This window comes from Drosophila arizonae, chromosome 2 (genome assembly GCF_054131065.1).
Source record: "Drosophila arizonae isolate 15081-1271.41 chromosome 2, UAZ_ARI_1.0, whole genome shotgun sequence".
In the NCBI taxonomy this organism is placed as follows: domain Eukaryota; kingdom Metazoa; phylum Arthropoda; class Insecta; order Diptera; family Drosophilidae; genus Drosophila; species Drosophila arizonae.
Window position 1 is genome coordinate 8,011,765 of NC_142922.1, and position 25,500 is coordinate 8,037,264.

General features: G+C 38.3%; 3 protein-coding genes across 13 annotated transcripts in view; 2 read left to right on the forward strand and 1 right to left on the reverse strand.

The window, feature by feature from the left end:
- The first annotated feature begins 46 nt into the window (after positions 1 to 46).
- Positions 47 to 3,641, forward strand: Sas-4 (spindle assembly abnormal 4). 2 transcript variants are annotated; one of them, XM_018000849.2, is made up of 2 exons: positions 47 to 2,118; positions 2,172 to 3,641. In XM_018000849.2, the coding sequence occupies exons 1-2, from the start codon at positions 187 to 189 to the stop codon at positions 3,090 to 3,092; spliced, it is 2,853 nt and encodes a 950-aa protein (XP_017856338.1). In that variant the 5' UTR covers positions 47 to 186; the 3' UTR covers positions 3,093 to 3,641. The 2 variants fall into 2 exon arrangements, with proteins under 2 accessions (XP_017856338.1, XP_017856339.1); XM_018000850.2 differs by having other exon boundaries at positions 2,175 to 3,641.
- Positions 3,087 to 4,158, reverse strand: MAGE (necdin, MAGE family member). Its single transcript, XM_018000851.2, has one exon. The coding sequence runs from the start codon at positions 4,043 to 4,045 to the stop codon at positions 3,248 to 3,250; it is 798 nt and encodes a 265-aa protein (XP_017856340.1). The 5' UTR covers positions 4,046 to 4,158; the 3' UTR covers positions 3,087 to 3,247.
- Positions 4,159 to 4,856: 698 nt separating this feature from the next.
- sas (stranded at second transmembrane protein) overlaps positions 4,857 to 25,500 on the forward strand; it is a 33,684-nt gene continuing 13,040 nt past the window's right edge. The window contains exons 1-3 of one of the 10 annotated variants that reach the window (XM_089476639.1): positions 13,717 to 14,072; positions 15,403 to 15,647; positions 15,860 to 16,348. In XM_089476639.1, coding sequence (XP_089332765.1) covers positions 15,982 to 16,348 — 367 coding nt within the window. In that variant the 5' untranslated portion in view covers positions 13,717 to 14,072; positions 15,403 to 15,647; positions 15,860 to 15,981. The other 9 variants (XM_089476646.1, XM_089476634.1, XM_089476651.1 and 6 more) reach the window with 9 other exon arrangements.

The window sequence follows — 25,500 nt, forward strand, 5'->3', positions numbered from 1 at the left end:
GAGTAGTTTCATAAGTTACCGAATGGAGTATTTTTTAATTAAAAAATAAACCTGCCGCCCTGGTTTATTTGCTGTGCGACACTTTCCAGCACTAGAATTTTAGACTTCTTGTTTGAATGCGTAGCGTCGGGTTTCGCGTATATAAACAATAAAATAATTTATTTGAATGATACGCAAAGTTAAAATATGGAAGGATCTGATGAGATTAATGCTTCACCTTTGACACAATTGGATATAACGACACGCCTAGCAGCTTTGAATCGTTGGCAAGAGGAACAAAAACGCCTTTTGGAAGAGCGTCAAAACAACCAGCGCCTTATGCTCGGACTGGAGCACCGCAATATGTACCAAATGCTTGGGCTGTTGCACGATGACATTGTGGATGAAAACAACGGAGATACAAATTTAATTGAAAACAATGACAAGCTGGAACAGGAACAGGGACAGGAGCAGGAGCAACAGCACCAACCATCAAGCATTCAAATGGTGCGCCACGCAAAACAGGATGAGGATGAGGGGGAAAAGGCTGAGCAGTGCTTCCAACTTACAGATATTTCTACTAGTCCTCGACCCGCAAAGCCCAAAAAGCCATTTTTACGGCGTGGTGATGGACTAAAACAGCGCTTCAAAGTTGATCCTGACCAATTGCGTCTTAATAATTTACCGCGCTACAAATACGCCAATGCTCATCCACAGTACCGCAAGCCCACTTTGATAAAACAGCAAAAGCGCAGCATTTTAAAGTCGCACAAAGTGCCAACTGTTGTACAGAAAGCAATAGCGATGCCCCCACCACCACCTCCACTGTCAAAGAAGGAGCATCGCTTTCAGCAGCCACTGATAAATTCCAAGACCGTGTGCAGTTCCACCCCGGATCTAAAGTCTTCCTATACTTCAACCAGTAACACGAATTCTACTGTGTCGCCGAAGGTTCGCTTTGTCGAGCTAAACGACGCCAAAGGGCAAATGGCTGATGATGAACACTCTTCCGAGACAAGTTCCAATGCCTTGGCAAACATGTGTTGGGCAAAGGTGCTAGACTCGCAGCAGATTAGGCCACCTGTACTGCATCGACGCTCGGCTCAGATACGAGTGGAAAGTGACGACAATATCAGCATATTTGAGCTGTTGGAGCAGAAGGCCCGTGAGGGTAACGTGGACATGAACTCTAGCTGCATACGTACATTCATGGCACGCAAGGAGAAGAACCGTCAGGCGGATGCTGACGATAGCGATCAGATAGTTATTTCCCAGCAGATGCGTGAAATGCGCCTGAAACCACAAGTGTCGGAGGTGATCAGTGAAACTGATGACGATGATAATCCGGATGAGCAGGAGAGTACCTTGATCCAGACGCCGATAAAAATTAACGCCGGCAAGGCTCAGGTACATGTGCGCTTTTCCGATTCCAATGATACCCATCAATATTCAGATGAGACAACGGTGCAGGACGGCACAAATGTAGAGCTCTTTGAGGAGTTCAAAGCGGCGTTGTTTCAGGCTCTGGAACAAAGAAAGGCTCAACCGACACAGAGCGCTGCTGGCGATGAGCAGCTAACCCAGGAACTGCAAGCGAAGGCGAATTTAGTGCGTACGCGCCTCGAGGAACTGGAAGCAGAAATCGCCACATTTAAGGAACAAAATGCTCAGCTTTTGCGGCTCAAGCAGCAACACGAGCTGGACAAGGCCAAGTGTGCTCAGGAACATTTGGAGGCAATGGAGCGTGTGCATGATGAGAAAATCCAAGCGGAAATCTATTTGCACGATGAACGCATGAAGATTGAAGAGGAACGTCGCAGGTTCGAGCAACAGATGCGTCTTCAAAAGAGCAACGTCAATAGCAAGGATAAAAAGGAACTGGCGGCGCTTAAGCAAGAGGTGGAGGCCCTTCAGCTGCAGCTGAAACAAAAGGAACAGACTCACGTGTCAGCGCAGGCGCGACTTCGTGCTCAGCTGCGTGCCGCTGAAAAGGAGCAACGCAACTACAGGGACGAGATTGAGTTGCTTGGGCGGGACAACAAGCGCCTGGAGCAGGAGATAGTGAAGCTAACGCGAGATAACAGTAGCAAAATGCTTCAAGAAATTAATCGCAATATTGCACGCTTGGCCCCAAAGCTGGTAAGTATTTTACGAATATTTAAAAATGTTTTCAACTCAAGATTCGCATTTAGCAGGAGGCAGCTGCGTCGGCGGCCAAGCATACGGATGAGAATGGCAAACGGCAAAGCAAGTCCATTACGAACATATTGCAGGATAAGTCGACGAGCCAACAGCGCCGTCTAAATCGAAGTCGAAAAAAGTCAGAGCCTCTCAGCGAAAGCTACGCATCGAGCAGCTCCTTCGAAATGGATGATGTACCCATGCCAAAGCCGGCAAAGCCGACAAAGTCAGCCACAGCAACTGGTGACACAATTTTTGCAGATCGCAACAAGAACAACAATAATAGCGGAAGCAATAACAACAATCATAACGGAAGCAATAATCATGACAATAAGAGTAACAACAATTACGGCGAAAATAGTGAGTTCAAGCGTGAGATTGTAAATGAGGATGGCAGTAAAGACATTTGGTATCCAAATGGCAATCTTAAGAAGATCAGTGCCGATGGTATGAACGTGCGCATGCTGTACTTTAACAAGGACATTAAGGAAACGGATATACGTGCTGGCACAGTCAAGTATTATTATGCAGAGACTAACACATGGCACACTACCTATCTGGACGGTCTGGAGATACTTGAGTTTCCAAATGGACAAACCGAGCATCGTCACAAGAATGGCGTCATCGAGATTCATTTCCCGAACAATTCCATTAAAATTGTCGATCCCAGCGATACGGAAAAATTGGAAGAATGGCGCTATGCGGATGGCACGCATTTGATTCAACTGCGAAACGGTGATAAGATATTAAATCTGCCCAATGGGCAAAAGGAAATACACACCAAATTGAACAAACGTCGCGAGTATCCTGATGGCACAGTTAAACTTGTCTATCCGGATGGCAGCCAGGAAACCCGCTATTCTAATGGACGTGTTCGACTTAAAGATAAAGATGGCAAGCTAATAATGGATACGGACTATGCCAAGTATTAGATAGCATCTCTATTTATTTATAAATTGTATGCAATTTAATGAAATTAGTAATGCCTAAAATAAATATAATTTGTTAATATAAATATAACAAACAAGAGTACATTATTCAAGATATGCAAGTTCTATTAATAAGAGAAAACAATGGGATCGATCTACTACTGACTGTCCACTAAACTATTGCAGTCAGTGTAGCTTGTATTCGTGTTATCTGCAGCTGGAGTAGGCGCTTGCATGCCTTCAGGATTATCCATGGCTTCGGCCATCATAAGCTGCTTCTGAAAGAAGCTGACGTCCTGGTTAAATAATTTGGATGCAAATTGAATAACTTGCTGATAGGTAAATTCGCGTTTGGCGCGTTGTCCCCAACTGTAGGTAATCTTGGGATCATCGAAAGGATTCAACTGTGAGCGCTCTCGTTTCAGATACTCTTGCTTCACAAATGTTTCCTCGACCAGTTTTGATATGTCGGAACCAAAGTATTCATGCTCCTCGTGCACATTAACTCCCAACGTATCCAGCATGGTAAAGAGCTTGCCTTCCTCTATGTGACACCCGCGTAAAAAGACGTAGGTAAGTATAATGTATAGCAGTGTGAATTGCGGACGCTGTGCAGCGGTTAGCTCGAAGGTGGACGTCGGTGGTGCTTCGGCTATACAGATGTATCTTTTGGGGTTTCCATCGAGCTGGACTAGCTTAATGCCGTAGAGATTTTCCAGCAGTTGGGTGACCAACGGAAGTCTTTTAATAACTTCCGCTTTTCCATCCGTCAGAGGAATTAAATCATTGTGTTTGATCGGAACCTTATTGGCCGAATGGCATAGAATAAAATTCAGAATGGCGCGCACTTGCTGATCTATCTCGACATGTTGTGGTTCCGCCTGAGTCGCATTTATTGATTGCTGGGAACGTGATGTATTGCGTCTTTGTGAGGCATTTCGCGATGTGCTGGCCATTAGATTGATGGATTTCGGCTTGACTTTACTTTCTTTTGACTGAGCGCGAAATTAAGAACAGCTATTAAAAAGAATTGATAGAGTTGCCAACTTTGTAAAAAACTGCTGAAGTGCTGTTAACATTACCAAAATGAGTAATATGTTAATTGCTATCGATAGCTTTTTGGGTTAACATAAATTAAAAAATATATTTAATAATTTTATTTAAAATAAATTTTATTTTACGATATTGAATTTGACCACCTTGTTTTTGATTGCAGCAATTAAAGTCATTTTTAAATAATATATTTAGTTTGCATATTTCGCGGTAGTCCAAATTATATTGTAAATGATGAATGAAGGCTATTATCACAACGGCTATACACATATGTACATATCTAAAGATACACATTTGTATGCAAAAAAGCCTAACTAGAAAGAAACTAACTGCTTTATACTAAGCTAGTTAGCTATTATTACTTTAGGCTGCGTAGCAAAGCTAAGCCAGATGTTGTTAACGTTTTCACCTATAGCCGTTAAATAAATAATGGCCGTTAAATTAATGTAGTCGTCAAATAAATTAAAATCCTTTAAATGGCTTATTTGCATGCATAAATTGACGTCAAAGTAGGTTGAACAAATCTCGTTAACCTTGACTAAACTTAAAATTTCACTTTTCCCACTTTTGCCACTACTTAGTTGCAAAGTGTGTCAAAGGCTTGAACAAAGGTACTTAAGTACGTCCATTACAATGGACTTATGGCTTTTATTGATTTATATGCTCAAGTTCGGCCCTTTGCCAGCTAAGCAGAATCTAGTTAATTGAATGCCAGTTAAGTGAGATGCATAGTCGCCATCGGACTGATGAGTTTTCAGTGCAGCGTATGCAGATGAGCATTTAAATTGCAATTGTCATTTAAAGTGTGTGTGCTGTGCGAAGTGTTTATTTGTTGTTTTAATTAAAAATGGCAAAGATATGCGAATAGCAGCAGGAAGCAAACAACTTTCAAAACAAAATGCGAATGACATGCACGGTCAACATTCACCAGACGAGCAGCTCGTCAAACAAAACAAAACTGCAGCAAACGAGCCAACGTAATGAAATTGAAATGCATTTTGTGTGCAGACACGCGCCTTGGACCCGTCTGCCGGCTTTGCTTAAACATAGTTTATTGCCTTGAAATGTGTGTTTTAGTGAAAACTAGTTATGTATGGGTACCTGCGTCGGGATCTGTTGCAACTGCGTAACTCTTGCCACACAAGCACACGAGCACATGAACACACACACCTTAACTTATACACACCCAGGCTTTCTCACTAGCACTCACACACACACACACACACTCACAGACTATGCTCAGGCGGAAGGCGCTTAGCAGTGTTTGGCAAGTTGGCAAATCTTTAATTAATTTTCCATTGTAGTTGAGCTAAAACAACACAAAGTAAAATTCAACTCGTAAATTTATGCACACCTTTTGTGCTTTTCCGAAATAGAAATTAGTAAATTCCGTTTATTTGTTTGCTATTTGATGAAAGATTTAGAGCTTTGACTTGCGTACAAGATTTGCATATGAAAAGCTTAAGAATTCATATGCATATTAGTGTGGATTATTATTATCATTATCATCATCAGCCCAAAGCAAAAGTGAAATGTCACGAGCTGTAGTAGAAACTCCGTTGGCCGCATGCATGAGTAAACAGTAACAAAACTCTTTTGCTTTGAGTTTAGCTTTAACTTTAGCTTTACCTATGTATATATGTATGTCTTTGGCTTTAACTTTGGCTTTCTATACACAGATCAACATTTTTGCTTTCAAAATGCGCAATGTAATGTCAACGTTTTGTATATTTTTCGTTTTTTATGACGTCTGGCTAATTGTACTCGCCGAAGAAAATTTTGAAAAGAAAGTCAAGGTCTTTGGCAAGACTGTGACAACAAAGTTGTGCCACAGCTTGATGTGGTTTTTAGTGAAATGTACATTCAAATTTAGCAAATGGCCAACGCGCAAGTCATTTAGAATTTCCATGGCAAACTCGCAACTCACGGGCAACGGGTTTCATTCAACATGCTACACAAAAACTATTAATATATTATTAACAAAAATTCAAATAGCAAATGGGAATGTCATGCTGCGATACTCTGTCCAAAAAATCCATCATATTTCTTTTACTTTTGTATATCTGAAAAGTAATAAAGATGATGATAATGATGTTGATGATATGATGATGAGTACAGCTGGCATAATAAAAATAATAATGAAAATGTTAATGAATTAGAATAATGATTATTAAAGGTATAATGCAAATAATAATGAAAGTACTAATGACAATGCTAATATAAATGAGGAAAAATAAATTAAAATTACCGTATTTTATTATTGATAGTGAAGATAGCGAAGATTAGCTAAATAATATAGATCAAGATAATGAAAATTAAAAATCAATTATAATGATAATGTAAGGCTAATTTTTATAAAAATTGAATGAAAGCTCTTATGCTTAATATTTAGGATTGTAACAATGGTAATGATAGCCAATAGTCTAATAATAGTAATAATGATAACGGTAAAAGTAATAGTAATAGTAATAGTTATAGTGATAATGATAACAAATAGTCTATTATCTAATTCAGTCCACATATTTTATATCTTACAAGTCACTTGAGTCCGTCCACTATATACGCCGCAATGTTAGACATTTTCAGACATTTTTAGCCGGCTAGTTCTTGGCTCGATCTGGTTGCGTGCTGTGCTTGAAAGTGGTCTACCTTCAGCTGACTGTTTGGCATTCTTGTCGAACTGGTGTCAAGCTGCTTCTGAAGTGCACACGCGCCTCCAGCCACGGCAACGACAACGACAACGGCAACGGCAACGGCAACAACTTTTGCTCCGGCTTAAGCCTCTGAACCGGCATTTCGATTAGACGGCAAACGCAAATCGAATTATGACTGTGTCGGGCGACCAGTTATGGAATTTGTGCTAAATATCAATAGGGTGCGCAATTAACAACATTTTTCCAATATAGACATTTACATTATTCATGTGGCGATTCGTCTATAAATTTTGGCAGCCAGCCTCGTTCGCATAGCCAGCGAGATGACAAGTTCTGCTTCGAATCAGGCCAATTAAGATGTTGCCCACTTTTGACCCAAATACATAGTCTAAACGATGTAAGGCCTCTCGCATTTAATCAGTTTTAATGGCCTGCCCCACTCAAGCGCTGATAATCAAATTAGGCGCTTATCAACAATTTTGCAACGCACCATAAAGTGCAACAATAAGCAATAATTAACGAGTTTTACATTTATTTATATCTAGACACATAAATTTAGTTAGGCCCGCGGTCTCGCTCACTCGTGCATGCCAAATCGCGCATACGCACAGTGTGCTGCATGTCTAAGCACGGGCCTGCATTTGCAGGGGGTCGGCTGCCATTGTCTGCGATATAATATGTTCGCATTTGAGCTAACAATTATGCGCTAAGCGGATCCAAAGTATTTCATTAATGATTTAACTGTTGGCCAGGTTTGGAATTGAACTTGAAGTTGCCAAATGAAAAATGTTTGCAGAGTGACGAAGTTGTCTAAGATGTAAGCGGATGAAATACTAATACTTATAAATGAGTCGAGCCTAACCTATATTTCTCTCAAAAAGTTGCAAAATAGTAAAGTTTGCTTTCAATGTGATGTAAGAGTATGACGGCAAGTGGGCGTGGTTAATGCCAGGTGGGAAAAGGAGCAAAGTGCAAATTGCATAGGCAACAGCTAAAATTTCTATCAGTTCTCGATAGAAAATCGTATTTCAATCTCAGCTAAAATATAATATGGAGTAATAGCCCCAACACTAACGTGAATTGCTTCATTTTGTATGCTCTCTGACCAAAATACTTTGTTTGACTACATTTCGTGAAGGTCATCAAAAAGTTGTTTCTAGTTTCATTAATTTCCTTGGGCGCTTTGTTTTCGTGGTCAGCGTCTTGAGTCTTGTTTCGGTTTTTAGTTAGATATTTAAAAAATATCTTGAATTGCTCTTGAGATTAAGATGCACGATCATGATGGCAATTCTAACTGCTATTTGAAGCTTTATATCTTATCTATTTTATGGCTTTAAAGTGGGCTAAAAAAACAAGAAAAACAGAAAAAAACCCCATGTTTCTATTATGTTTAATTCATGGGGGTTATTAATTATGAATTGGATACATATATAGATTGACTTAACAATATGGCTATTTTAAGTTCACATTGAAAGTCTAATTGAACGTCAGCTCCGGCTGTTCAGGGACCAAAATAACCCTAGAATGAGTCAGCTTGCTCGACTCAGAAATACCTGACATAATTCTCTACGCTTGGTAAATACTAAACAGTTGCCCATTAAATTCAATTTCGATTTTTTTCTCGACCTGCGCGAACATTTTCGTGACGTCTCTGAACCAACTTTCGCAGCTCGTGAAGGTCGATTGACGACTTTTTATATATGTATATACGATTTTTTCGTATCGAATATGACAAATCTGAATCACATTGTTTCGAGTCGTATTTAGTATGCAGTCGACAACGTTGTCGCCAACAGCCTTGGACAAACATTTGCATTTCTGATGGGAGAGCAGTAAAAACAAACAGGTATTACATCAATCTTGGCCAGCTTCCTGTGTGAAAACTTTCACAAATCTGGTGTGGCCCAGCGACAACAAAAGATTGACGTTATTGTATTTCATTTATAATTATTAAAATTTTGTATCGCATCGCATAAAATTAACATAATATATTTTTATTTTTTTGGGGCAAGTTGCTTGCTCGTGGATCACTCTGAAGTCATGGTCATGGCTAATAGATTGACTGGCCAATGTGTCAACGACTCTTGCACCTGGCATCAAAATGTCAAACGACTATTCAAATGACACTCCAAAGTGTTTTTGTTTTTGTGGGTCATTTACACTCGCAAAACAACTCGAGCTGGAGCTTAGCCAATGACATTTGTGCGTGTGTTTGTGTGCTCTAATAGCTTTGCATACAGTGCTTAACATTGAACAAACTTGTACACCTGTACACCAGTTTCTTAATAGACTTTAGTTTGAATTAAGAACAACTAACTATGACAAGCTGAAGATTAAATACTCTTTTATATTTAACTGGCGTGCACAGATAGCGCAAGTTCATTTCTTTATTTTAAATCGAGAAATATCTTTCTGCCTCGTTGCTCGTTGCTCGTTGTTGCTCTTTCCATATAAACACAAAAGATTTCGAAAATATTTAAGCTGCTTATTTCAGATCTTAAATATGTGCTCGTGTTTATTGTAGCCTGCACACGCTGATAATTTCGACTCATTAACGATATTATTATTGTCATAAAGACAATTATAATATTTTTTGTTTATTTGTAAATTGATTTTGTATTTTGAATATTGTTGTTGATTATATTAATAAAAATATTCAAATTATAAATATAAATTCGGGCAATGTTAGATACCAATATTATTGCTGAGTTTAAATGAGTTACTGTTGTACTCCTCCATTGACTGAGTATGACATTGTGGAAAGTCTACAGAAAAACTAAATATATTTTCCACAGTCTGAGAGCCAGATCTATATATTTTCGCAGATGGATTCCCGTTGACTTCGGTATCATGTAGGCTTAGAAGACCATATATATGGTCTTACGACACGTTAAATGTGCTGTGTAATCTTATGAGAGATGGGAATTGCTTTGAATTTATGTTATTTCAGTTCCTTAGTCCACTCTTAGTTTTCTGTAAGACAATGCACAACCCCCTCAGAAATGAATTAATGATTGAAGAAACTCAATCATTAAACTTAAATTAAGCTCTACGTTTTAGGAAATAAATTTTGCCAGCAGCTATCAAATCGATATTAAATAATATTTGTTTTTATTAAATATTATACATATATCTCTCTGTTTATTTTGACATCTACAAGTCTCTGAATTAAGTTTGGCTCAGTGATTCGATATGCGTGAGATTTGTCATCAGTTAATCACGAAATGTGATTCCAGCGAAAGTTATAAAATTTTCTTGGCATCAAATCTACATAGAAATGAGACGAATGCCAATTCAAAATTATATTTTCACGTTACATAAAAGCGCGAGCGAATTTTGATGAGAGGGCAATACGGCGAGTACATATATATACATGCATATATATGTATAAATATAATAAATGTTCATTGCTGATGTCTTCATTTCGGTTACACATGAAAATTTGCGCGTCAAATCAGATAGAGGTTTTCATTATTCGTAACTCCAAACGTAAAAGCCAAAACCAAAACCAAAACCGAAACACATGTTATAAAAAGAAATCTATTTTGCAATTATAAATGTTACAGATAGCAACAAATGTGTGTGCTTTAATTCATTTTGGGTTTCCTTATTTGGCCATTAAAACCGTTTAGCTAATTGCTTTTGTAATGGAGCTAAATGCTTTGGATCTCATTGCGTCAATACAGTTTGGTTTGTGGGCTGCTGGCTAAGTAAATCAAAATAATCTTGGCCTGGTATAAATGCAATCGAAATTCATTTATACATATACATACTACATAAATATGTTATACATATGACCAAAATAAAAAATTGATAAAACCTAATTGAGCATATAGCCAAGCGAATGTTTGGCCAAATGTATGTATAGCAGCTGCTGTTAATCTGTGTGTGCATGTGCGTGTGTGTGTTTGTGGTGTTGTCAAGGCGGTTAAGCGACATGCCACCAAAAATGATTGACAATCACTTTATAAACAATTTCATTTGTGGTCCGTGTCGTGGAGACTGCTCGACCACAAGCGAGCCACCCAAAGCACATTCGCATTTGCTGCCGTTGCCGTTGCCGTTGCCGTTGATGTTGATGTTGCTGTTGCTTCCCCATTCAAGTCGTTGGCAGCAGCAACCAGTTGCATATGAAAGTAAAAGTAAAGCAACGCAGTCGAAAACAAATGCATGGCTCAGACTTGTATGTAATACGCCTATATAAACAGACACACACACAGACACTCACACACATACGCAGACAGTCAGACAGTCAGACAGAGCGTGCATTTCAATGCAAGCCAGCAGGCAGACGGATAAATATGTATGTGTGCGTGTATATATAAACATGCTACTCCATATACTCGTATATATATATAAAACAAACAAAAGCGACGCCGAGCGACACCGGTTGTTGCTGCAGACAATATACATATATATATATATATGTGTATGTATATATACCTACTTCCATTTAGTTGTATATAAAATGCGTTCAAAAAGACCGCTGCGCTTGTTGGCCAGAAAGCGCAGACGCTGATAAAAACTGAAAGCCCAACCGAAATACATATATAAGTCATATATTCGGGATCGAAATGCTCATGAGCGGAATGATATTCACAGAGATGACATCATAGGAACACACTAACCACGTTCTATATATAAGCCTGAGAAACGGCATTTCTTTGAATAAGCGTAACAGAATGCCGAATGACTCAAAGCATGTCATGTGAAAACATCATCTACCACATATGATATTGTCCTTGCCCTGAAAATAGAGGTGTGAGACTTCGAGTGGATTTTGTGTTTTTTTTTTAAAGTTTGGCAAACCAACCTCAAACTGATTGAAACAGAAAACAGTTCGTTGCCTAAGTCATTCGTTTGAGCAGGCGTTTTATTTATGCTCTATGCAAAAAGGTGCATAACTCTGATAAACTATTTTACTCATTTATCTTGCTATGCGTCCTTCTGTATGTTGCGCATAGGCAAGGAACTTGAAGATATTTACCTTAAATTTTGGAATATATATACAAATAGTGTGTGTGCCCTGGCCCAATTAAATTTTAACATATTTTTAGACACACTCTTTGTTGCGTGTTAAATTGGAAATCTCTTTAACATGTATACATTATATTTATAAATGGTACTATTTTTGGTGCCATTGATAATTGGGAACTAATATTTTAAATATAAATTTGTATGCCAATTAAATGTGTCAAGGGAAAACTACTTATAATGGAAACACATGATGCACGACATGTTTTACACATTTATAATAAAACTGTTTATTTAATTTTTGTTTGTATTTTATTTTATTTTTTATTTAGCTATGACCGTTTTAATGAGATGTGCTAAAAACATTTATATTATATAGATACACATATGTTTTCTTCCCTTTAGCAAAAATTATCAGATCGTGTTCCTATAAAATGGGCGTATTATCATCTATTCACGTGACATTTGTAGATAGTTTCAGTCTAATAATAAAGTGATTAACTTAAAATTGGAACGTTCACTCAATACAAAGTATTTTCGCTTACAGTTATCTGCAAGCAATCTCAAAGATTGGCATTTGTGGTTTATTTATCAAGTGACTTTTAGCTATGAGGTCTCAAACACAATGAAAACAATGAATGGGTTGGCACAAATTAGATTCAACTAAACTGTATTTTATCTTTGCTTAAAAGAATGTCGTAGGCCAGTTTTAAGTCCCAGACTGAGACTCTCAGTATACATGAAATGTTAATTAAATATGTACGTTTTACTTCTATTATTTTAATTACAGAGTGTTTCATTTTTCTATTAGACATACAAGAAATTCTTTTCCATAGATTTGTGTCACACAATTTTCAATGAAAATAATTTTTTAGCTGTGACTCAGAGGGCTGCCAAAACTTATCGTTGCAGCTTAGAGTTAAGTTATTTTTTTCTTATTTGTATTTCTTATTATTTTTGTTGTTCACATTAGCCATGTTCAGCTGGCTGCCTGTTTGGTTGCCCCATTCAAATATAAAAACAAAAAAATGAGTGCATAACTAAAGTTGCAACGTTGCCGTTTATTGTTGTTGTTCTTTGCAGCAGCCCCAGCAACAGCTCAATGTCTGGCAGATAAGCAACAACGGCAGCAGCAGCAGAAAAACAACGACAGCCCACAGTGTGACTAACAATGGAAATTGTAGCACAGTGCCATTGTGGTGTACACTTGGCCAAAGTTTGTGCAATAGCATTAGCGCATTTTGGAATTTTTGCATTTAAAATTACAACCGCAGCAACTCAAACAACTCAAACAACTCGAACAACAACAGCAATTGTAACACCAACAGACAGCTCTGCACATTTCCATGAAATTTGTGGGCAAGGTTCGCCTTTGGGCTTATGGCTTTTGACGTCTTTGGGCTTTGATGCCGCATTGAGTCACATTTCTTTGACTGATCAGAATTGTGCGCAGCCACTGATGTGTGCTGACGGTTTCTGGGCGCGTCTTCGTTAGCATCGATGGCATTTCAAAAATTGCATATTCAGGTATTTTTCTCGATTGAGGCGCAGCTTGGCATTGGCATCATAAAATCGACGAATCTCTGCTTAAACTGTCTGCCTGTGTTTATCCAGACGCTTGAGCTGAATTATCCGGAATTTTATAAGCCGCCTTTAGAGCTCTTTCAGTTGAGAGCGGTGGGCGTAATCGCAGTAATAACTGTCAGCTGGCCTGCTCATTGAGACATTGAGCCTCGCACTGAGACAGAGAGTGGATTTGGTCGGTTCAAAGAAGTTCGTTGAGTTTACCTTGTCAAATTGCTGTAGTGCAGCCTTCCTTTAATGAATTTTAAAACCCAACGACTTTTTGTCAGCAACTACACACCCACATATACCACGCACTCGCACACACACATGGACAGACACCGCCTAGACACACCTGAGGCATGCGAGAGCGCAACTTCGGCTTCGATTATGTCAAGCAGCGCTCTCTCACCTGTTGCTCAGCTGTTGCTGCCAGACAAACTCAACTCAACACAGCGCCGCAACCGAAATCGAAAGAGCAACTCAAACCAGTTGGCCATTGCTGCCTGTTTCCTAAATACCGACGACGACGACGTGGCCGGCGCCGTGGTGAATTGAAATCACAAAATATCGCCAAGCTGCTCTGAGCCTAGTTCAGAGACCGAAGCGCGCTCAGTTGGTGGAAGTGCTTCAGCCGGAGCGGTTGCTAGACGAACCAAACGCAGACGTGTTTTAGCTATTCTATAGAAACGTGGCCCGTGCGCTTGGCCACCTTTAAAGAAATACCTTGGCGCATCGGGTTAGTGCAAGCGTTTAAGTGTGTGCTCGTGTGTGTGTGTGTGCTTTTGTGTGTGTATTGGTTATATGTAAAGCACGGCTTTCATCTTGGCCAGACGCTCAGACAAGCAACGAAATCAAGTGAAACATTCAACTAAAAAGTCTGGAAACAGAAAAAAAAAATTCCATTCAAAATACCAAAAACCGTATGAAAAGAAATTAAATAAAATAAAACAAAACAAACAAGTTTCTCTGCTGTCTCGCTCGCTCGTATAGCTCTCTTGTTGTTTTCTTGTGTATTTTGTTTGCGTTTAGCTATAAAAGGAGTGAGAGTGAAATGTGAAATGTCAAACTAAATAGCCGGGCACAGCCACATTTACAATGACATCATTCGAAAATTAGCCGAAATGTGATTTAATTTAAATATAAACATAATCAGCCCTGCCGGGCCGGTGAGAACTATGACGAGCGATGCATTGTTATAGCTGCCGTTAACTAATTAACGTTAATCTAATATGCAGCCAAAAACTTGGTCAAATGCACAATGGCAACAGTAATAGCAACAGCAGCAGCAGCAGCAGCAGCCGCTGTAGCAGCAGCATCGATAGCATTTGTGGTTTTCTAGTTAGTCGCAGTCGGCCAAAGTTGCGGCAAATAATGCCACAAAGCCGCTTCGAGCGGCTGTGGCTGTTGCAGTTGCAGTTGCATTTGCAGTTGTTGGTGTTGGCGTTTGGAGCTGCTCGTGGAACCGGTTCAAATATACAATTTTTTTGGATCTCAAATGCAGCTTGTTGTTGCTGTTGCTGTTGCATTATTGCGAATTGCATGCGCATTAGATTTTCTTGAATATTTTTCTTAGTTAGCGTAGCTTTCGTGTAGGACAGAGCTTAGAAAGGCAAGAACTAGAGGCAGGCGCTTCATATATATGTATATACACATTAATATGTAGAAACTGTAGACATAATTGCCCAGTTAAAGAGAGTTGCCAAAAAATGTTACAAGAACAAACGACTTGGGCAACGAAACTGACGCTAAACAACCGACGAAATCAATCATCAACTGTGACTGTTCTTTCTAGTTTATATATATATATAAAATGGACATGTATATATATATATATATACACAATCTGTCAGACTAAGCAGCTGAATTTGTTAGTATAACAAATGACTTAGACAACGAACTTGACTACCAACTTGACTACAATGAACTGACGCAATTAATCAAAGACGGCTAAAATTCATATATATATATGTATATCAAACATAGTAAAGATATCTAGAAATTGAAGACGTATACAACAAGCTGAAAAGACTCGATAAAGATCTACAATAATTTAAATATAACAAAAGACTTAGGAAACGAACTTAACGACTGACGAAGTCAATCACAGAGAGAGGACAGCATTGAAAAGCAAATATACATTTGAAAGCTATTTGAAAATATCATTATCATATGTTTGGCAAAAAATATAAATGTTGCAACAGAAAAAATAAAATACAAAAAACAACAAGTCCCCCAAAAATGATTTAACCTAACTTGCAAAGGAAATGGCACCATTTCGGTTTACCACATAAACGAAAACGCCGTTACAAAGGTGAAAAAATCACACAATTCGAAATAAAAGACCAAATGCCAAACACAAAACGTGCAGAAAATTAACGACATTAAACAAAGCTGTGCATTAGCAAAATATAAAAAAAAAAAATGTTAAAACGAAATCAGATATAATTTCTTAAACAGAAAGTGTTGTTAGATAATATTTTAATAATTTATTATGATTTACCATTTTTATTATTTTTCAACTAGTTGAATTATTTCCAAATTAACAACAAGTGTAAAGGTGTCAAAAAAAAAAAAAAAAACAAAACTGATTGAAAGCAAAATTATATCAAATATATTAAATATATATACACAAACATAAATCTACGATGCAAGCGTGTAGAAAAAAAAGAGCTCCGGGCGGCGGCACGGCATCAATTTTGTGGAGCAAACTCTTGGTGTTCAGCCTGTGCGGATTATTGTTGCTTGGCATTCAAATTGAGCGTGCAGCGTCTGCGCCTGCAGGCGAGGATGATGCTGCAGCCATGCCCACAACCCTGATGCCACCATTGGATATAAGCACTGAAGTTGATTCAACAACAGCATCAACAACCACTACAACAACAACAGTAGCTGCAGCCACAACAGTTGGCGTAGAACAAAGTAGCGAGTCGACTGCGACTGCGACTTCGACTTCGACCATGTTGGATAGTTCAACGACTTTGGGAGCCAACAAATTGAACGCGAGCGAAGCTGGTGAGTTACACAAGACCCAAAGCGAACGAAAATTATAGATAACATTGTGACGTCGTCCAGGCGCGTCTCAAAAGCTTTGCCAGACACTTTAGTCTCACTGTTCTCGAGTCTGATGATCCCAGACCCGTAATCAAATTTCATTCTTTGAGCTACCAATTAACGCCGCTCCACTCATCGTCGTCGTCTCCACCCATTTACGTATCGATCCGTCAAACATGTTTCCATAATTGCTCCCCTTTTCGCTTAAATGGAGCTTGGTAAAAGAAATTTGGCTTTACGTCATTTTCTTTAGATTAATCATAAACAGAATTTGGGTTTTTTCTTCGAGTTTCCTGTTGAATTATTTCGTTAATTATGCGGCGCCTCAGAGTGGAAGAAACAAGAAAAAAAAAAATAATAATAACGAAATAAATAGAAACTTTTCTTTCAACTGTTGCGGAAATAATTTTGGTGGATTGCAAGTGTAGTGAAGCATTAAATAAATAACTGGCATAACAAATGAAGATATTCAAAGGTAAAACTCTAACTTAGTTAGCGACACGAACTAACGACTAAAGTAGGCCAAAAAGTTGACTTTCGACTGAATTAATGCTAACACGAGTTGATAGAAATTCGTATACAGATTTGGTCTAATTCCATTATGTGGATGAACTTCGTTTCTGTTTTGGGGTAAGTGAAAGGTTTCTACTCCGTTCACTAATCGAAACTTCAACTCTTTAAATTGGGTTAGAGGTTTAATTAGGTTAGCTCTGTGCTCTTTCCACTATAAAGCAACATCTTCTTCATCTTACAATTTGTTTGCTTGCGTTTTAATGTCAATTGGACATCAAACGTGTCACGTAGTGAGCGACTTACATCAAAGTCCACAGCTTCTTTGATCTGCCTCTGCCTCTGTCTCTCTCTTTCACTCTTTCTGATGATATGATAAAATAGTCTGTGTGGCCGACTGTTTTAGAGCTAATAAAAGAGTTCAGCAGCAAACTTTGCTTGAGACAATCATGGATGCCATTTTAATTATGTTGGTTGATATAAACTTTTGAAAAAAGTAAAGATTTCTGACTATATGTATATGCGCATGAGTCATGTCCTTCACCTACGTGATAGTTGCACCTTTTTAGTGTGTGTCATAAATGTTTGTCAAAGTAATTTGTTATGCAATTCCGCTTTGGGCACTGCCAATTAAGACAACACGTAGGAAATTAGCGTAAATCATAAATCATAATTCATCTAGATGCCAAAACACCCCCGCAACAACCTGAAGCAACTGTTGGAAAGACGTTGTGCACCTCAGCCCACATGTTTGGTATTAATTATCGAATCAAGCAAAAGACAATATCTTACCAAAGATCTGATGATGGTGAGTTGGCCATCTTCGACTGATGCTTGGGCAATTCCATAAATTATATATTATAATTATATATTTTCATTAACTGTCTGTATAGGAAATATTCCGACAGAGAAAGAGAGAGAGAGAGAGAGAGAGAGGGAGAGAGAGGGAGAGACAGAAAGCGAGAGAGAGAGACAGTTAGATAGAGAGAGAGAAAGAGAAAATAATGAGATAGAGAGGGAAAGAAAGATAGAAATATGAAAAGCTAAGCTAGCAACAAAAACAACAGAGAAGAGAGAGATCGTTAGGCAGTGACAAAGTATATATAAATTCGTCTTAACGATATTTTAACACTGCCCAACAATCTCATTTGTGAATTACTGTAAATCAGTAAAGAAAATATAATATATTATATAAAATGTTTTACGTGTCTATCTGATTACTATCGAGTAATCCGTAAATGATATAATTGTTTTAATGCCAGTTGTTAACTAGTTTCACCTTCCAAGGCTAATACCTTAATCGTAATTAATGAAATTGTCAATCGGAAAAGCTTTATATAAGTACAAAGGTTTCGCCTGAAAAGGAAAGTCAACTTTTATACATTGCTGCTGTAATTGGCTGTGCGAAGTTAGCTTATCTCTTGAACAGTACTATTTCTCTGTTTATAAATTTATATTTCCCGCAATATACTCATTGTTATATATATTTATAAACTTAAATTATTTGTTAAATTTTCTAAAGTTTTCTTTTTCAATTACAAAGTTTGTTAGAAGCATAATTTTGTATATGTAATATCTCTATATCGGCACTTAATTGTGGTTTCTGGTCAAGAAACAACAACAACACAAACTGTAAAATATTTTTGAGCAAAGCCAAGTGCATATAAATTGCAGTTCGCTAATGAGTTGGAAAATTGCAGAGCACGGCTAAACGTGGACTGCATAAATCAGCTATGTATGTGTATTGTTTGTGGTTTGGCTCAGCAGCAGACAAAATTAGGCGCTAATTGATGGCCTTGCATTGCTGAAAAAAAGCAATAAAATCATATTAGCCTCAAATGCAATTCAGGGCCTGCATTCGTTATGGCTTGCCAAAAACGTTCAAGAGATACAACTATATTTATATATAGGTCTGAAGGTCTCATTACACAATAATAGACATCACGAAATATTTAAGTCAATATACAATAAACACAGCTAAAGGCTGTCTTTAGACTTTGCGACCTCGATGAGGCTCATTACATTTTATTTTGGTTACTTTCTTCAAGGGAAAACTACATGGTAAATCGAAAAAAAATATATATATATTTAAATTGGGGAATGAGTTGTTATTATCGTGATTGTTGATTACTTTTGATTTTTGCTATGATTACAAATCAACGCACTTTATAATTTGCATACCTGCAGCACGATCTCGTGCTGCTTGAACGGAAATTGAATTTTGAATTTTGAACTTTGTAAGTTCAATAACAAAACTGTATATTGCGTATTTATTTTCAATGGCTATTCGGCTACAAATACAAAGCTCCCTACACTCAGCAGATTCATCTGCCAGTCGTACTCGATTTTCGCACAATTTATCAGGTTCGTTGCCTAAGTCTTTTGTTTGAGGCTCCGTGTGAGCAGCTCTTTCGTTGCGGTCTTTCATATTTATTTGTTATTTTTTCTGCTGCTCGTCAAGAGATTCTGCAGAAAGACCGTAGACAAACAAGTTTGTGCCCTAAGTTATTTGATGTTGCTCATTTCCAAGGATAAATATATGTATAAAAATGTGCCGTGTGAGAAATATGCCAAAAATGAAAAGTATTTTTCACAAAGGTGCGGCCTGTGCGTCTATATGTGGTTTTTGGTATTGTTGTTGTTGTTTTCGTTGGGCTTACCTTTCGCTTGGGGTTCATGCACGATTAGCTGGCAAAATTTAGCGTCCGTTATAATGAACCGATAAGTAAAAGTAGCTTACGACTTTTTAACAAAAATAGTTAAAAATTGGTTAAGAGTCGAGTGTGGGACAACAACAGCAATAACAGCAAATAGTTGTTAATTGTAGCTTGTTTGTTGTTGATGTTGTTGTTGTTGTTGTTGTTGTTGCTGTTATAACTCCCCTGTACATTGACACTTGTTCGAGCGCGACCAGCCTGCGGCTGAATTTTGAATGCGTGAAAGTGTTGTCAGTGCCTTGACTGCAGTTAACAATTAACATTTCGCCCATAAATATGACTGCATGGATTTTCGAACTCAAGTGTCAAATGAAAAGAAAATAGCATATCACATAAAGCTGTGGGCTTTGAACTTTACACCAGGTTTTTCCTGACTTTCTCCGCGCACGAATTTATTGCCAGCATCGCATGCTAGAACAACAGGTTATCTCTTCTCTGCGATGCATCTGCCGTGAAACGCTGCCTAAATGCCATGTGAAAATCTGGATAGTTGAGCTACAGCCTCTGGTATTTGTGTCAGGGACACAGATTGAACAGGCTGGCTAGTTTTTACATTAGTTTATTGCATCCATTTGATATTGTATGCATGCCACAGATATGCGTTTTTCTGCTTCTTCTTCGTCTTCTAATTTTCCATTAGGTAATTTTTGTTTAATGTGAGCTGAGAAAAATGTAGCGCAAAAAGTCGACTCTAATTAATGCATTTTAATTGTGGGCTGTATGTACGTGAGCGAGAGAGAGAGAGAGAGAGAGAGTGTATATGTGTGTGTGTGTAGAGTATTACTGGGGTGTTTATGCAATTAACTATGTCATTGAACGGTGCACCGAGTGTTTTTCAGGAAGTGAATAGTTAGGCAGGTAGCGAAAGAGGGAACAGAACGAGAACCAAAGAATGAATAAATGACCATTGGAGCTAGAAGTAAAGAGTGTGGAGTTAAAGAGGAACAAACACAATCGAAACTAAACGGTAAATTTAATTGAATATTTATGAAAGAGTATGCTTTAACTTGTTATAATATATGCATATATTTGTACGTACATATATGCAATTACATTTTTAATTGTATTTAAAATGTATTTTCATTTTATTTTATAGTAAGCCAACACTCTGTATTTATATAAGGCCTTAGTCTATTAAATTTAGCTTGACTACCTTTTGGCTGGCTGTGTGCCATTCAAGTGACCTTCAAATGCAAACGCACTTGGCACAGTGTCTACCACAGCACAGTGCCTCTCACAAGCACACGAGCCTGAGTGTGTATGGAAACTCTGCTGCGGCTCCAATTCGAAATCCAATTGCAAGTTGACTTCATGGCCGGCCAAGTGACTCGTGGAGCATTCACTTGGCTGTTGGGGCAACTGAAAAGCGTGGTGTCATTGCATTGAGATACAAATAACGAGATATACATATGTATGTATCTCAATAAATGTCGTTGATATACCGATACATTTCCAACAACTTTAGCTATCAATTGTACAAAGCTAAGTGGCTTTTGTCTAGAGTCATATGTATATAATTTTTAGCCGGGGTCTTTGTCTTGGCCTCTCCATGGACGATGACACGCGCTGAAACGTGTTTCTCTTCTTACTTGCCTAAGAGCATTAGATGCGCTCGCTCCCCCGCAGCCTCCGCCGCCCTCTGTCCGAATTCCAAGCCAAGCTGCATTTTTCATTAGCTGGCCCGGGCACATGAACTTTCGAGCTGAGCAGTTGAAAAGGTCAAATGCCGCTTTACACGACGCCTTTTATAGTGGAAAATAATTTTGTTTATGGCTGCCCAGCTAGTCTAACGGCCTGACTGTTTTCCCTAAGCTGTTGTTGTGGTTGTTGTTGCTGTTGTTGTTGTTGTTGCAGCGGACTTTTCTAATGTCTTTGGCATCGTATTTTACCCTATCGAAAATGCCTGCTTTGCCAGCAAGCATTATTCTTTGTCTTCTCAGTACATTTCTCAGTCATTAGCTAGATTGGACAGAGATAAGACGTAAACAGAAAAATCTGATAACTGCTAGAAGGTGAAACCTAAATTAGAATTGCTCAACCCTAATGTTGTTTACGTTGCATTAAGTGAATACAATTTGAGTGGAAAATTGGGTTAAACTTCATCTAAGAGAGTTATGTGGATTCAGAACAATTACGTTTTCAATTAAATTTATTTATTTGTTAATATACTAGATAGATAATATCATATAATATCAATTATATTAAAGAGAGAGAAAGAGAGAGAGAGAGAGAGAGAGAGGGGGAGAAACCAAGCAGGTTTGCAGGATAATTGATTGTTGAGTAAATTTAACTCAAAGAGTTTGTGATGGTAAATAATAAATCCTAATTAAATTATCAGTGATAGTAAAAACTTCTAAATTTTAAATTTATTAAACTCGAATCTCTTCAAAAGATCTTAAGTCTATTAAAATATTAAAATTCCGTCAGTTTCTTTTTTTTTTTTTTTTTTTTTTTTTTTTTTTGTCGTTAAAGCTAAGTTTTAATATTAAAAAAAAACTTTTTGAAAGTATTTTTTTAATGCAGTTGTATCATTTGATCATTATGATGTGCCAATCGCTCGTCCAGCAAATAACCTTCACTCCAGTTTTATATGATTTTTTTTTTTAACACGTAGCTAGGCAAATTAACATATGCGTATTACAGGTGGAAACCAACAACCTGCATTGTCATCAGCAGTCTCATCATCTGCCGCACAGAGACAAAGACTTTTAAATTAAAAAAAAAAAAAAAAAAAAACAACAACAATCAAATTTTCAAAGCCAACAAAGGCAACCAAAAATCTGGCTTTAATTATTAATCTCCATTAACACCCTGACAAAATATGGCCATTCATATATACATGTATATAAATACATATATGTTTACCTAATTTATATGTATTTCTCCCCTTTTATAACTTTATTCAGCTTTCCAAATGCAAGCGAGGTGTCGAAAATTGCGCAACATCCATTCGCTATTTGTTGATAGCTTCAGAAACAAACAAAAAAGCAGACTTTTGTCCAAATCAAACTTAAACCGGATCAGATGACAGCTAAACCACATTTGCAGCCAAAGCCGCTCTCAAGTAGGCAAATCAAATAATTTTGTTTTGATTCAGTTCAGCTTTGTGGATACGTGACACACACACATATGAAGGCGGGCAGACGCATGACCGTTACATTACCAAAAATCTAAGCAAATGAATGTATATATATATATATATATATATACACGTATATATTTATTTATACTGTCTCCCCCAGTCAGTTGTTGACACTTTTTGGGCGCTTAAAAAGCTTGACCAACGGACAGACCCACATCGTCGCCCCACGAAGCATGGCCCGTTGTTAATGGTCATTATGTAGTGCTCATTATGAATACGAGAGTGGGCCGCATGTGACGTGCTTCCGGTTGGCTGCTTTGAACATTATTTACCGCCAAAACACATACTCGAATATCGCCCAATGTGTGAGCAGTCATTTGGAGTGTCCACTCTGGTTATGTGCGTATGTAGTTACATATTTTGGTTAATTGCTTCTTATATATTGGTTTGGGGTATTACGAGTTTGACTGCATCCAGTAATTTATATAATATGTTTCTATGGCTGTCTGATAAGACAGCTACAGCGGAAGTCTTCAGAAAACTTGTAAGAGATATGGGTTTGCTCGATTTGAAAGGCTTTTCATGTGCGTGACTAAAATCTTTATAGATCAATATTCAGAGCAGCTCATCAATCTTCATTTCAGTCGAACGCTGCAACAGACGAGGGTAAAGATTTTCTAGCTTTTTCAAGCGCCATATGGCCGTCATGATATAATCTCTAGACATACATACATACATGTACATTCATATGCATGTTTTGTGGTAATTGTTTTGTAATTGGTATATTAAAAAAAAAAATCTAACAAATCTTCCTTTCGCTGTTCTTAACAAATCTTAAAGTTCATTGGAAGATCGTGCTAAACTCTAGCAACAGAATAAACTCGATTAAAAATGCTCAGTCATAGATTGGAGCGCACGATTATTGTTTGAGATCTTTAAAAAGCTCTTTTATGAGCAGTTCCGTTTAATGGCTAGCTACCGTAAATCTATTTAGCTTGCTGAGCAGCTGGCAAGAAAGACATCCGGTTAGCATGCATACGGCTCATAGTGACAGCTCGTCAATTCTAAGCACATCATTTGTAGACCTCTTATAAGACCTCTGACCAACTCCTGCATTGCTGTCTGTTTGTTCAGAGCCGCAAAACGTGCGGCGACTTGAAAAAACCGCAAATGAGTTTCGACTACCGACAACGTTTTGCATTTTTGCATAAGTGCTTGGTATTATTGGTGTAGTGTAGTGGTTGTTGTTGTTGTTGTAGTTGTAGTTGTGGGCGTTTAAAAGAAAAATATAAGAGGAGGCATGCGGATAGAAGCCATTGTCGTATATCATAATCAAGTCGGCTGCTTGGCCTAACTGTGCACATCATAAACAAGGCTGAGACCAAGAGTCCATTTGACATGGTTAACAAACAAGCCAAGTTCGTTGCCAGAGTCTTTCGAATGCAGTGCAATTGAAGTGAAACCAGCTTGCATAACAGAGACCCAGAGACCACCAAACACGTTGCATTGAACTTTACCCAACTGCCAATATGCATATGTAGATGAACGTATGTATATATATATAGAATATATATATAGAGGTATATAGATAAAAATGTGTTGTTTGCAGACTGTTGGAAGCGCTTAACGAGTGCCAGTGAAAAATGAAAATCAATGACAGTAAAAGACAAATTGTGCACCAAGCTGAAATGGACAAAACAAAGGAGCTCAAAGAACGGCAAGAACGGCAACGAGTGCAGCATCGAGTATTATAAACGGCCAAACGTGACAACAACAACAACCACAACAACTACTATGGCAGCAGTGCAGTCAAAGCTGGCAGCATAACGAACTGAAATTCAAGGTTCAAGTCAGTAACCCTATCGCAAGTTCTGGCCCCTCAACTCTCTCCGTAAGAGCAACAATAAAAGCAACGTCTGCAGCCAAAACATAAAACATACACACACACATATACATACAGATATACACACACACAGAGCTAAAAGAGACGAGAGCATTTATGAGCATGCTACAGCATGGACTAAGGCTAGGGCTGGGCTACGGCTAGGGATAGGGCTGGAGCAGGGGCGGTACCTGGTACCTGGGCCTCCGTCTGGGCTAACGAACTGAGCGCAGCTCTTCTATTTTTTTTAGCGCTAAATTGGCGTCCGTTGCACGCGGCTTGGCCTGAGCCAAAAGCACCTTTTCTTATTGGAGCGACGACAACTCTGCTTGACTGCAAGCCCAACCGCCTGTTGCATGCCGCCTGCTGCCTGCCGTCTCCTGCCTGCTGCCTCCTGCCTTTATGCTTATTACCACGCATGCATGACAGCCACTGTGCCTATAGGCACACTCGAACGCATAGTTCTCCGTCCGTCTATGTCTGCGTCACTGGCTCTTGAATCGCCCCCATGGGGCCACATTTGCAGCGCTCGTCAAGTTGACTTGCGGGTGCTTTTAGTTTATTTTCTTGTTTTCTGTTCTTTGCCTTGCCATGAGTCAGCGAAGGTACCAAGGATCCATAAAGTAATGGCCATTTATTGCTGCGCCGTAACCTGAGTAGTTGAAGCCGAAGGTTCCAAGTACACAAAAGAGTGTGTAAATTAAAAGAGAATTACATTCCAAGCGAGAGAAGGGAACCATGTCCGAGTAATAAGATAAACGAGCTACGTACAACAATTTCAGATCTAACAGCTGCATAGATGAGAACCAAACGAAGATTAGCATCGGCTCAATCATTGAATTCGTACCAAGTGCATTGACATGCCCAAGATTCAATAGCCTGAAAGAGATTAGCTTAAACCGTGGAGAAAATATCGTACATG

Excerpts from the sequence above, each read along its gene's own strand:
- Sas-4 (XM_018000849.2), top strand. The coding sequence starts at position 187 with ATGGAAGGATCTGATGAGATTAATGCTTCACCTTTGACACAATTGGAT. Across the intron at positions 2,119-2,171 it reads CACGCTTGGCCCCAAAGCTG|CAGGAGGCAGCTGCGTCGGC; the intron begins GTAAGTATTTTA and ends ATTCGCATTTAG.
- MAGE (XM_018000851.2), bottom strand. The coding sequence starts at position 4,045 with ATGGCCAGCACATCGCGAAATGCCTCACAAAGACGCAATACATCACGT.